Below are 14562 nucleotides of genomic sequence, written 5' to 3'. Positions count from 1 at the left end.
TTTTTACTCGATATATAATAAAAGTAGGAGGGGGGGGGGGGATTATCTTATCTCTTGTTTCATATTTGTAAAAAAAAACTTATTTTTTCTTTTTTATATTTTAATAAATTAACATACTTAAAATTATATATATTATTTTTCTCTAACTTTTCGTCTTCTTTTTATAAAATTATATAATTTTATCTTTTAAATGTAATTTAATTATTTTCCTATTTGCAAAATACAAGATAATTATGATAAAAATAAATTTTTAAAAATTGTATAAATATCTAATTTATAAAAATCTTGTAATCTTTTTCTAAGAAGGATTTTAAACTCTTCTAAAATATAAAATAAAAATATGTCTTGTTAGATTGTTCCATTTAAAGTTATTCCGAATATTTGCATTTAATGATTTAAAGTTTAAAGTTTCAAAAGTGAGTTAAAGTCTTCTTTCAGAGTAAACACGCGCGCGTTTGCCAGAAATCAACGTAACAGCCACAGGTCAAAGCGGTCGGGGTTGCAACCCCGTCAAGAGATGGAGCCTCGGATTCACATTGCGCAGGCTAGTAGCGAGGGTGGAAACCGAGCTAGTACTCCACTATGGATTTGCCATTAATTTCAGCCGTCGAGAAACTTTTGTCCTGCACCCTTCTTGCGAGCTACCTGCGGCTTTCCCCAAAAAAAAGGAAAGAGGAGAAGGACATTGTCGTTCTTTCTGGCGTTGCCATCTGATAATTTTGTTGCGAGTACTTTCGTAGCGACATTCGTAAATAATAACGATGCGTCAACGACGCAATTTGTATCAGCGCGATGTCTGAATAACTGATTTTTTTATGAAAACATTTATTCGGAACTGTATATATATACAGTTTGCAAATAAATATACATATATATTAGAAAGTTGTACGCGTGTAATTTTAAATCAGAAAAGATATAAATTTTACACACAACAATGTTTCTTGTAGATATTTTATTATACTCTCTATATTATTAAATATACTCTATCTATTGTATTTAATTAATTAATTTTTTTAGTTCTCTTTAATTATTAAAATTATGATAATAAGTCTCTCTCGTGTTTTCTTATACTTTTAATACCGACAATCAAGGCCACATCATATCATTAAAAAATATCTGAACTTATATTATATACATATATGTATATATACATATATAAATGAAAAAAATCTTTCCTACGGAAACGAAGGTTCGCGAGCAACAATGTTTGTCATCGAAAAGCGGAAACGGACCTCTTCGACACGATAGTGGCGGCGGGAAACGGTTACCGCCCCCGACCACGTTCTCATGTTTGTGGGGGTGAATTTTCCCACGTGGCCGTTAGATCATGCGCATCCCGCATCGGCGAAACTTTTGTCCATGAGCCGCGTTTATTGCGGCCGAACATTACCTTGACTCCTAGAGAGCGATCGTAGAGAGGGAAACCAGGAAGGGAGCGAGAGGGCTGCGGGAGTGAATCAACGGTGGAAAAGCGAAAGTTGACTTTAAAGTTTCAAGGGGATGCTTTCCTAGTTGCTTTCTCTGTCAATTTTACTTTTCGTAATCAAAAATCTCTCTCTCTCTCTCACACACACTCTTTTCAATATTTACATGTAAAAATCATTTAGAATATTATATGAAAAATGAAACTTACATTACTTTGTGCAGTATATAATTCTTTTGTTATGTAATATTTTTTGTAAATTAAAAATTAATATGTATTTTATATAAAAATAAGAATATTTAATGTATAAATTTTATATATTTTTTAACTAAAAACTCAAAATACAATTGATGTAACTTCCGGTATATATTCAAGTATATATGTAAATTCATAATAATTTTATTTTTCAAAATAATTAGTTCAAATCAATACAGTAGTATTTATCAAAAGAATATAGCAATAAAGAACCTGTCCTCGGTTGCATTTTCTATAAAATGATAGAGGAAATCGACCAATATTAAGTCAGAATTTTCCCGCGCGCGACTTTTATCGAATTACGTCTTCAATTTCATTTTCATGCCCAATCACTTCCGACTGATCAAATAGAGAATGATGAAATTAAGTGAGGTAAATTTCGGAATTTCAGCTTATTAAGATCATGAAATATCGTACGAGTCTCGAGTCAAAGCAATTTTTATTATTTATCACGCTAAAAAATTAATATTATATGTCGAATCCCAATTTGTTAATTTTTGTTGCTATTAATTAAATCGAACAATTTAAATCTCCAATTATTAATAATAACAAATAAAAGCTCCAGCCCCTAAATAATTAATTAATTAATTTAAGTGTCTGTGTTGCATAATAATTAAATTTTCTAATATTATTAATTAATTTAAATTGTTAAATGCACTTTAATTTTTATATACAATAATGTGTAGTTTCTTATAAGAGAAAAAAGCAAATTTGAGCACTAAAACATGTTGACAAATTGAAATAAGCGTATGTCAACGCTGCCAGAAAATAAAAGAAACTCGATTAATCTCGATTGCGATCTGTTTATCTACCGACGGAATATTTAATTCTTCATTTCTTCACTTTTATGTCTCCAGGCCCTTCTTACGTCACATAGTATCACGCATGTTTTCATGACTGCTTGCATGCAGACCAGTTTTTGCATTTCACCGGTTACGTATCGCGCGCGCGAGTCAAGGTTCGATAACGCATAACCGTGTATCCGCGATCGGCGATAATAATGCGAACCCTTCGTCCTTTCGAACACGCGAGCCGCGTTTCGATCCTTTGAATCGATTATTATCCTTTTTAGCAAACAACTTTTGTCAGATATATATATATATACATATATTATTTTACATAATCTTAATTAATATTGGGAAATATAAAAAACTTTTTAAATTAAAATATTACATTATAAATTTTTTTAGAGAGATAGAAAAATAATATTTTATTTATGATTAAATTAATGCTACATATACGTATATTGGAATGAAGAATTAAAGTTGACTATTAATATTACTAAAAATGTAACGCTAAACAACTATGGCAAAAGCGTTGCATCTTATAACAAGATTTATTGCTTTAATGAGAACATTTGTATAAAGTTTTCTAATAAATCTTGTGAGATTACTGTGAGCGATAATAACGCCATTCATGCCGAAAGCAATCGATCATTTTGAATGTGTCTCGATTTGCTCATTTTGAGGATAATGCCACATATGCAGTCATAAACACAAGTACAAATGTTGATCATCGTAAATATTAGAAAAATGATTTTAATATTAGTGAAGTATCATTGGAAATGAAAAGAATTTTCTGGAGTATAATAGATTTATATTATTTTCTAATGTAGAATTTAGCGTAAAGATTGTGAGAAAGGCACTTTTAATTTTTTGAACTTTACAAAGATTACAAGTATTTTCAATATTTTAAAACTATTTCTTCAATCGTGGGCAAATGTAATATTTTTAATCCACGATAGAAGGAAAGAAAAATAAATTGATCTTAACAATTTTCTATTAAACATTTTAATTAAATATTTGCGACAAAGATAAACATACATTACATTCGCACATGCGCGTCTCGACGCATTATTAATTACTTTTTCTTAATCTGTATACCACGTCTAGCTAATTAAAATATATCAAACATCGTGGAGACGCAAGTCATGCGAATATATTAATCGAAATTTTTATCTTGGTTTAGCCGACAACAAGAAAATATTTTAATTAAACCATGCACTAATAAAATTCCCAGATTTCAGCGCGCGCACTGGATATTATATAAATTGTAAAATTATTGTTAACTCATAACTCGTATTATTAACTTGCATCCTATATACTCGCGTAACTCGCTTACACAGTGTACCGTTCAGAACCTCTCAAAATAATAATTCTATCCCCAAGTGAATAGATTTATGTTTGAATTATCGAGAAACTGTTTGCTCTTTCTACCTTAGAATATACTCTGATTATACAAGTCAAGATGCAAATAAGTAAGACAGAATTTAATTTCGTTAGAACAAGATGAAGAAAAAGAGGAAGAGGATATGTTAAGAAAGTTAAAGAAAAAATATAATTATACATATATATATCCATAAAAATGGAATAGTTTCTCTTTTTGTCTCTTCTTTCAAATAAAATAAAAATTACAAAAAATTAATATAATTTTTTATTGTATATTATTATGTATTGTATAAATCTTATAACTTTATTTTAAAAAAATTAATTTATTAAGTTAATTTTATATACACATACATGCATACATACATATGTAGTATACCTATGTGTACATGTATGTAATTATCAAAACAAGTATTTAATATTAGCATTAAGAAAATTAAAATTAATGACAAAAATAAATTTTTTAAATAATTAAATCTTTCTTTCTTCTAGAACAGAGGATTAAAAATTAAGTTTGAATTATTTTATTTCTCACATGGGACCACTAAAATTCGTATTATTATATATGTATACGAAAACAAAGTGCAAACCCTGGTAATTATCTTCCTCCTCGTTACTCTTAATCGGAATGTACGAGTATATCTCGCGCATCCCATTCTATATTAAATAAGGTATTAGATTCGATATTAAATTACTAGCGATATATAAAAAATAATAAAATATTAAATGCATCTGTTTAAATTATTGCGCATTTTAATATTATAACTTATGTCCTACATATATGTAGGCGTTATATTAATTTATCAAAAAGATAAGTTTTGTCAATTTTTTTTAAGTAATTGTTTTTTATTTAAATACACACATACCCACCCACAAACTATACGGCGTATAATACGAAGACTGAAATTTATAAAGTCTATAATAATTTATAAAATCTAAAAATAAATAAAATTAAAGTATATTTGAAACATAAAATAAAAAATTTAAACCGATAATATTCACTTTTATTAATTTATAAGATATGGTCAATCTTTAAATAATCTTGGTTAAAATTTATATATAATTTGGCCGATTAAAGACGAAACGAATTATAAAAGGAGCCATTTTCTGTGACTAGCCCTCTTTAGAATAGAACTTGGATTTCGCGCAATTTTTTACGCCGTATAAGTGATATTTCTCAGATTGCCGTTGTTCTTCGTGTACTCATCGCGCTACGCTTAGCCTCGAAGAAGCTTAGAACTTGAAACAGGCCGTGCCTTGAAACAGCCCGAACCAGGGGGCTGGAGCGCCTACAGCTGCTGTCACATAAATATCGTGAAACCCCTGAATTCTGGAGGCTTTGAAGGTCTCCTTCAGCTCCCTCGCTCTCCAACCCCCCGCACCGTCTCCCAGAGCAAAGTTGCAGAAACTCCGCCACAGCACCGAGCGACGGTGGTATCGATTCTCAATTCTTAGAGATGGCAGGGTTAAAGGACAAAAACTTTTCTCAGAGTTACGTGCGTCGTCATCGTACGCATTCGCAAGACGCCTTCCGCATGACAATCTGTCGATTGTTCTTCTATCATGCATCTATGTATATGCGATCGCTCGGATTAGGAAAGATGTGTAAGTTTAAATCGCTTTATTTCGCGAACGAAATGTCTGTACATATTGCGTATATATAACTTGCAATTTCTAAATTATTCATTTCTTAATTACATTTCAAGACTAATCATTTGCAATTTTTATTTTATTAGAAATTATAAAAAAAAATAATACATTACATTTCTTCAAGTATAACAAGTATAACAAGTAAGAGCTTTCCTAAATAACTATAAAATTATTCTTAAATAAAAAATTGTAATGAAAAAAATTCTTTTACAATGAGAAAAATATCTTAATATCTAAAAAAAAAAAAGAGTTGTATAATCTGTTCATAATTTTATTAAATTTGTTTTAATACTTGAAAAAAAACATACTGTATTATTTTTCTATAACATAAGGAAAACAATAAATTTGTGTACACCAAATGTTAAGTAATTATTTAATTAGATCTTTGTAAACTAAGGTCTCGGTTTATAAATTAGGTCTTTGTTTAAAACAAGATATTTTAATATATTAATTAATTAATAATCAAGAGACACTATAACGTCTTGCTAAGTATATTGTCCATCATATACTAAAGTAATCAACAATGCGAAAGTACGAATTTTTTTTTGCCTCTTATATCACTTGCGTGATACAGAAACATAAACAAAAATAATAATGATCGTGAAGGTATTCGGCGCTTTCGACATTTTGATTAGAAAAAGACTTTCGTGTTCTAGATGATCCCTTATACTCGTTAACTTGTTAGCTTCTAGGAGGGTTGAAGGCGCAACAGGAAAATTGACCGACTGACAGAGAATCACTACCGTCTCGAATATCACGCACTTTGCGTTCTCTAAACTAACCATTTCTGTCTCAAAGCCTATTATTAATGCGCGACAAGAAACGCAAACTCGAAAATCTGTTTGCATTTATTTTCTTTCTTTCTCCTTTCTCCAAATTATTTTCATGATCTTGTTTTTTTTTAAGTATAAAAGGAGAGAAATTATAATAAGCCACAATATCGCGGTATTAATTATTTAATTATTATGTCAAGAAAATAATATGTATTTATGTATAGGTACCTATATATCAAAATGAAAATATCTTTGTTGAGAAAAATATTGATTATAAACTTATTTAAAAAAATTTATCTTATATAATTAATTCAAGAGAAAATATTCCATGATTATCTGATATTATCTAAGTTTGCATAGAATTATGAAATGCATTTCAAAATTATTTTGGATCTCTCAATGTATTTTTAATCAATATTTCCTCATTTCTTTCACCGAAAATAGCAAAAAGTTTGAGTATTTTAATTTATAGTATTTTATTTTAATTTATATTGCGAGTGCATTAAAGACAAAAATCCAATAAAAACAGCATCCAATCAAAGACTACGAATATGTGTTTTAATAAAGTTGTTTTAACACAACACACACACACACACGCACAATAACCAATAACTATTTGCGACGTGTTTAATATAATGAGAAATTAGCGCGCGTCTTATTCGTGATGCATGTGTAAACTTCTTCCATCGCCAAGGTAATTAAAAGTTTGTTGATTTAAAATCATCCTTTTAGCCAGCTATTGCTCGCAACCGCGGGGAGGCTTATAATTTATCATTCTCCTTTGCACAAGAAAGAAAGTCGAAAACGACAGTTACTTTTTTCATTCTGCGGATTTCCCTACAGATATTCCCATTAAATAAAGGGGTAAAAATGGAAGAAAAAAAGACAAATAAAAACAAAAAAAAAGAAAGTAGTAGCCCGCGGCACGTAAGGTCGATCCTTAATCGCAATGCGTGACAACCCCGCTAATATTAATCTTCGATTAAAGGCTTATCGTGTGCCACGTGGCCAAGGGTGCGGAAAATTCGGCTGCGAAAAACTCCGAAGTTATTCCTTATCTTGAGCGCGAATTTACGGTCCTAACGTATCCCTGCGTTCGTCGGTATTATACAGTGTACCTTTTGTAATCTTCCACAAGCGATTAATTGAAGTATAAACATTCCGAGAAAATGTGATGGATTCACGAATAAATCTCAGCTATCGTAATTATGATCCATTTTATTCGCAATTATGATAATATAATTTATAACTCGATAATTTGATATCGCTTTCTCCATCAAAAATAATATCAACAAGAGAAATCAAATATAAAATACGCACTGATTTGCGTAGTACTATATTTTATCAAAATATTTGATATATGCAGATAATCAAGAGAGTTTGTGTTGCATTCTGTTGCGTTTTTCTATTATCAAAACTATGAATATTTTTTATTCTATTTCACATAAAATTCTGATAATATTAAAATATTATAAGTTTATCACGGCAACTAAAATTAAACTTTTAATTAATGCCTAGTTATTGTATCAAATATTAATTTAAAATGTGAAAAAATATTTAACAAATTAAAATAGTCTCAGATGCTGTCAAAATATTCTAAATATTCTAAACTCTACCTATCGATATCAAATTAACAACAATTTAATTTATTAATGTAAAAAGAATATTTAATATCAATAATCAGATATTATTTTTATTATTATTATTAGAGATATCTATAATAGTACACACATATCTCAAGTATCTATAAATATTTATAGAGATATATTTTAAACATCTATAAAATAACTATAAAAACTATATATATCTATAAAGTAATAAATAAAATAAACTAAAAAATCTATAAAATAAAATATAACATAACAATTAAACAATTAAAAAATTTATAAAAACATCGATAAAATATTTAATACACAAGTAGAGTGCATCAATAATATAGCTCGTCATTATTGTTTAACGTTAAAACAAATGTCATTTAAATCATCTCATTCCATTGAGAAAACTTATAAAGATGTACAAGGGTATATGCAATCTCCGGGAATAGCAAGTGTAAATTAGCCCTTCTCACATATCTATCTAATTAATAATTCTAAGGGACAAGCGGTAACCAACATCGGTCGACATCTCTCAATAACCGCGAATTTCGCCAATCAAAACTTGTTAAATCAACCGCAAGACTGCTTGAGGAGTTCGAGTTCATAAATACTACGTGAAAAGCATATTCATAGTACGTGTTAACGATTTCCAAAAGTTTCCCTTATCAACATTTAAAATTTTTAAATTGTATATATTATTTTTAATGTTATTTATTTAATATGAAAACTTTAAGTAAAAACTTTAGTAGAACCTTGGTAAAAAAATAATAGCAGTTACAATAATTAGAAAATAGCAATTGTACATATTATATGTATGTGTGCTTATTTAAGAAATTATTGAATAATTTTCTAATAATTGATTTTTTAATCTTTTATTTTTTATATGGGTAGGTATAAATCTACCAATTTCGGATATATATATACATATAGTGTATAGTATATTCAAGGAGTTAAAATAAAACAAAATGGTCTCGGTGGCCTAATTGACGCTTTACAAAAGGAAGAAAAGACTCAAGGTTCGCGATATCTCGGAACTCATTTCACGCGATATCGGCGATAACCGCCCTCCGGTCGAGCGCAATATGTTGCTAGGAAGACAGAGAGAAAGTCGCGATACATCGATGGTAGGAGGAAGAACGATACGGACTCGATCCTCAAATGGCTAATCGATGCTCGCGCGCGCGAGAATATGCCCGAGGGAGATTCTCGTGCGAGTACCGACCCTCGAGTCGACTGCTTTCCAACTCCCTCTGTCCTCCCGCAATAACTTCCGCGTTGACACCCGCTCAATTCCGAAGGGTGGCTTCCTGTTCCGAAACTAGGATCTTTTACAACACGCATTCTTGCATGTAAAGGAATTAAAGACATAGACACTACAGGTATATTTTAACGTTATTTTCGATTATAAGAAATTTTATATTAGAAAAATACTTTTCAAAAAATTTCAAGTTAATGAGAAAATGAAAAGATATTTCTCCCCTTTTAAAAAGAATTTTAATTATTTTGTAATTTAATTTTATTTGCCTAATTTGGATTTTTTAAACGTATGTAGGTATGTCTAATTTCTGCGTTTATAGTTTATTTTTTAATTAAATTTTCGTTTTTGTAAATAATATTATCTCTCAAAACTTTCCAAACTTTGAAAAAATTTTTTAATTTTTAGTTGAGAATAGTATAAAAATATTGCAACAGAAATTTTGCACGTTTATTATATAGCCGCATATCTAAAGTGTTAATGAAGACGCTTCTTGTCTTCTAAATAAATATTTCGTCAAAAAAGGCAAAAGAAAGAAGACGTTTTCGATAGCTAGGAGAAGAGAAAACCACGCCCCAACCATGAGGACGAGATGATACCATTTTGCAGCCCTCTGGGTGGCTCTCGCAGTATCCCTCGAGTCCTCCTTCGTCTCTCGACTACGTGGATAATTAAAGATACAACGCCTAACTCGACGCACGTTACGACGATACGTGAAATTAAGCCCATCTCATACAATTTGTTTCTATTATTTTAAATAAACTATCAATATTTTATAAATTTATATCTATTTATATATTTTTTTTTCTTTATTATAAAGTGAAAAAAATAAACTATTATTTTTTATAATTCTGTTTAATCAACACTCGAAATAAATAAACATAATAATAATTAGAAATAACAATCTAAAATAAAAATCTATCATCCAACACAGATTGCAATGTCTTATTTTATTGTTGAATTTTTAAGCATAATAATCAAGTTTTTATAGATAATGTGAGATATAAACAGAATTATTTTAATTAAGATAATTTATATAAAATCAAATTAACATTCTAGTTAATTTAATTTTTTTCAAAAAATTAAGAAGTGTTTTTTAAATCATGTTTGTGATGAATTATATATATATATATATATAAAATATTACATATCAAATCTGATGATATAACATACACACACACACACATTATATATTAAATATTATATTAATGTAATAAATATTTATTTCTGTTGAATCTCTCAATGGAAAAAAATATCTAATAATAATAATAAATTTAGAAATAATTTTTAAAATTGAATGGTGTAAATTGAACTTTATAAGGAGGGGTAGAAAAATGGGGAAGAGAGAAGGTTAGCACGCGCTAAATTGGCTTACGCCTGCAGAATCTTACCGCACCCTAGTATGTCTTGCGAATCTTCCACGCGCGACCTTGTAAATTTTCAACCCCTCGCGACTTTTCTTTTTTAGTAAATCTGATCGAAAAGGATTGGAGAACACAGGAAGTTAAAGTAACCGATAATGGTAGCCGCAATAATCATAATTTTTTAATTAACAAATGTTTGTTATAAATATATTAATTCCTTTTTAAGAATTTTCTCTCTCTTTTTCGTCATTTATAATTATTTATATAAAATTAATATAATTATAAAAATAATAATATAAATAAAAACTAGTATTTCATGTAAGCACTGTTCAATTTAATTGTATTTCAAGTGTTGATAATTTGGAGCAAATAAATTATATATATTTCAAATATAAATCTATTTGTTTAAAATAATGATAAACATTACTAAATATATTTTCAATTTATTATAATTTACTATAATTTTTACATTTTTTGTAGTTAACTTTATAATCTCTTTAAAATCAGGGAAAAAGAGAGAAAGAGAGGTATTTGCAATTTTTTTAACTTATTGTGCATATGTGTAGGTATGTGTATGTTTTTAATAAAAAAATACATACAAATTCTTCTTTTAGCATAGCCTTATTATTTTCCGATAAGCATAAGATTAACAATAACAACTCAATTATAAAGGTACAAGTTTCTTATAAATTTATCATCACAAATATGATTTGGCAATCAAATGTTTCTTATCAGAAATCCTCTATTTCCTTGAGGTAACTCTTTTAATAAAATGACATTAGAAATGTCAGAAAAAAGACTAAATAACTATAGCAACTCTAAGCAGGAAAACTATTCACAAGCCGATCACATAGAGAATAATAAAATTATATGTGGAACGAGGAATATATTTATCAAGATAATTATTAGGAAGTAACAATGTGCGAATATCTACGTAAAAAATTATGCGATTTGCATCTTCACTATCGCTCTTTACGAATTAATAAATATTTGTATGTAAAAAGCATTAATTTACTCCCTAAATTATCAATATAATTTCAAAATATATTATTTTAAATATGTTAATATATAGTTTAAATATGTCATTATTTGTATAAAATCCTAATTTTATCAACCTTTTTATTTTTAGTGGCTATTTAATTTTCATTATTTATACATGTGAGCTATAATCTTTGAATTTTCTAATCTTAGGACATGTGATTTGGGAATTTTTTTTAATAATAATGTCAATTTCGTTCAAAATTAATCAATATGTCGTTAATTATTATCCTCTTTATTTTGACTTCATGTATTTTTGTCTAATTGTTCCTTTAGACTTTAAAGATAAAATGAATATTCTATGTATTTCATTCCATTTGTTTTTTTCTCTCTTTATAGCGCGGATGCTAAGTGAAACAAGCTGTGTACAGTCAGCCGTGAGGGATTAATCTCAATATGGACGGACTCTAACGTGGTCCACGCGACTACGTTATCACCGTAAAAGCGAATTCCGCTGTTAATTATAGTATGACGGAAAGAGGAAAAATAAATTCTGCTTGTATTGTTGCATGACACCGAATTTTATGTAAAAAAGGCGTTTTTAATCATTTTTTAAATTTTTAACAATTTTCGTAAGAAGCTTGTGCAAATGTTATAAATGCAGCAGAAATCTTTATTGCGAAAATTATAAAATAATAGAATAATTTATATTTGGAGAAAAATATAGTATTTAGAAATTAAAAAAAAATATTGTAATTGTAAAATATTGAAATATAATATTTAAATATGATGAATGTAGCATTATTTATTTTGCCTTTAACGTCCGGATAATTATAAAGCTTAATGTAGACTCACCTTGACGGTCTCCTGAGGAGAGTACCTCGCAGATCGCTGGGCTGGAGCCTGGGCCTGCAGGCTCATCGCTGTACCATCACTGCGAGACACCCGATATGCTGCAACAAAAACAACATTAGCTATTAATATAAATTAATAACTACAATATAGATTAATCAATAATTTTGGTGCAATATGTAATATTAAAAATAAAATTCACAAAGATTAATACACTCAGATAAAATCAGGTAAAATCTAATTAATTAATTCTATTTTCAGAAATAGAAATTTAGAAAATAGTATACATATATTAAATATATTACACATTTTTAAAACATATAAAGAATTTTTTAAAAAATATAAAAGAATATAAAAATAAAAAAACAAGAATAATAAAATTAAAAGATAATAAAATTAAAAAAAAAAGATATGTGATACAAAAGGTGTATTTAAAATTTATATTATTATCAATATTATTTTAGACTATTTAAGAAATATGTTCTCAAAATAAAAATAAATGATACCATACATAATTATTTTTTCTATTTCATCGTTATTTCTAAGAAATTGTATTTTTTTAAAAATGAGTATTTATATTACATAAAGATTAAATATAATGGCAAATAAATGAAAAATAAAAAACTTTCGCAAAATCATATTAATTTCCTGAAATTAAATAAATAACATTATTCTGTTCTATTTTTTGTTCTATTTCATCGCTATCTATTTTGAGACGCAGTATTTTCGATCGGTAAACAGTTTTTCGAAGAGTTTTCGCGATTGTTTCAGAATGCCGGCATCTCTCGAACCGAGAATCGCGCGTAGTGACGAGAAGCAGCGGGATGGAGGCCTCCTGGTTGGCTGCTGGTTGGCCTGTCAATACGCAGAGGTACGTGACCCAGGTACCAAATGACATATCCGGTCGAAGGGAGGACGCCGGCGGTTCTCTCTCTACTTCCCCCGTTCTCTCCATCCTTCGATCTCTCTTTCAAGATCCACCCCGTTTCCCACCGACATTTTTCCCAGGAAACTGTGTGTATGCGAGCCTCTAAAGCTATTTTCGTTGGTCATCGAGCGAAAATTTTATCCTCTTTTATCACAAAAATCTCTATAAGTTATTATATTTACGATATACCTATATATAAAATTCAGAGAAATTTTTGAAAAAATTTTTGCGAACAAGCTATTATTATTATACATTATTATGTGTGTGTGCGTAAAACAAATATTTTTAAAAATTTGGAAAAAATAATTATGTAAATTTCTCTCTCTAAATTAAATTTTAATTTTATTTTTAATTAATAAAAGAAAATTTAAAACATATTATAAAATAAAAAAAGCTTTTTTAAACCAAAATTTAATTTTTTAATTAGAATAAATCAAAATTGTAACGCGATTAAAAAAAGATATTAGATCATGAGTAAAAAAATCATTATACACAGCACATATATGTACACATATATAGTTTTTTCATAGATTATGAAATTAAACGTAGTTTATTTCAGTGTTTAATTTTATAAATTTCATGTTTCCGACACATTATATCGTGGAACGAAAATCAGGGGAGAGAAAAAATTGAGAAAAGCGAGAGGGAAAAGTCGACAAGAGATGGGAGGAAAGCTAATCGGGCGAAAAGCATGATTAATCACGACAAATTCATCGTGATTAACGATGCACGCGAATTGTCCCCGCTGGCTGCGAGCATAAGCACCGTTAATGCGCGACAAATGGACATACGGTACTCGTGTATATTCGCACATCATCCACGATTACGATTGTTCTCGCATCCGTTTGCCATTATTACGGTCGATATAACATTCTACGATCCTCATACAAACTTCAATGTGCAATTGGAAATATTATCGATTTCAATTTTCAATTTAATAAAACCATTTTGTTGTTTAAAAATATAAATTTTTATTCTGTAATTAAATATAAATTTTTATTTAGATAAATCTATTTTTTTCTAAAATAGTTTTCTTATATTGTATTAGTAACATCTTATTATAATTTTAAATCAAATAGATTCTTTATATTAGGCGCAAAATAAATATTTATTAATGCAATAGAGATAGAAATTATTTTTCAAATTTTAAAATAGGATTATTAATTGTCTCGAACTATTATTTTAATATGTTAATTGTGTAGAAAATAAATACGGTCTCTTAAACAACTCATCTGTTTCACTTGAAAAGCGTGCTCATTTTCACCCAATATTCGCAAAAGTTTGTATTGGTCTTTCCTGAATCTATAGTGTGTGTGTGTGTGTG

At 28.5% G+C, this 14562-nt stretch overlaps 1 protein-coding gene across 1 annotated transcript in view; it reads right to left on the bottom strand.

Annotated features, from left to right (window-relative positions):
- Sick (sickie) overlaps positions 1–12410 on the bottom strand; it is a 155963-nt gene extending 143553 nt beyond the window's left edge. Inside the window, exon 1 of the mRNA XM_083046695.1 lies at positions 12314–12410. Within this exon, the coding sequence (XP_082902821.1) occupies positions 12314–12379 (66 nt within the window). The 5' untranslated portion in view covers positions 12380–12410. The remainder of the gene's footprint in view (positions 1–12313) is intronic.
- Between the last annotated feature and the right edge of the window lie 2152 nt (positions 12411–14562).

Source organism: Prenolepis imparis, unplaced genomic scaffold, assembly GCF_030444845.1.
Source record: "Prenolepis imparis isolate NDT839.2.m4 unplaced genomic scaffold, iyPreImpa1.0 SCAF_9, whole genome shotgun sequence".
NCBI lineage: Eukaryota > Metazoa > Arthropoda > Insecta > Hymenoptera > Formicidae > Prenolepis > Prenolepis imparis.
Note: the sequence above shows the minus strand (reverse complement) of the source record. Positions and strands in the feature narration are given on the sequence as shown.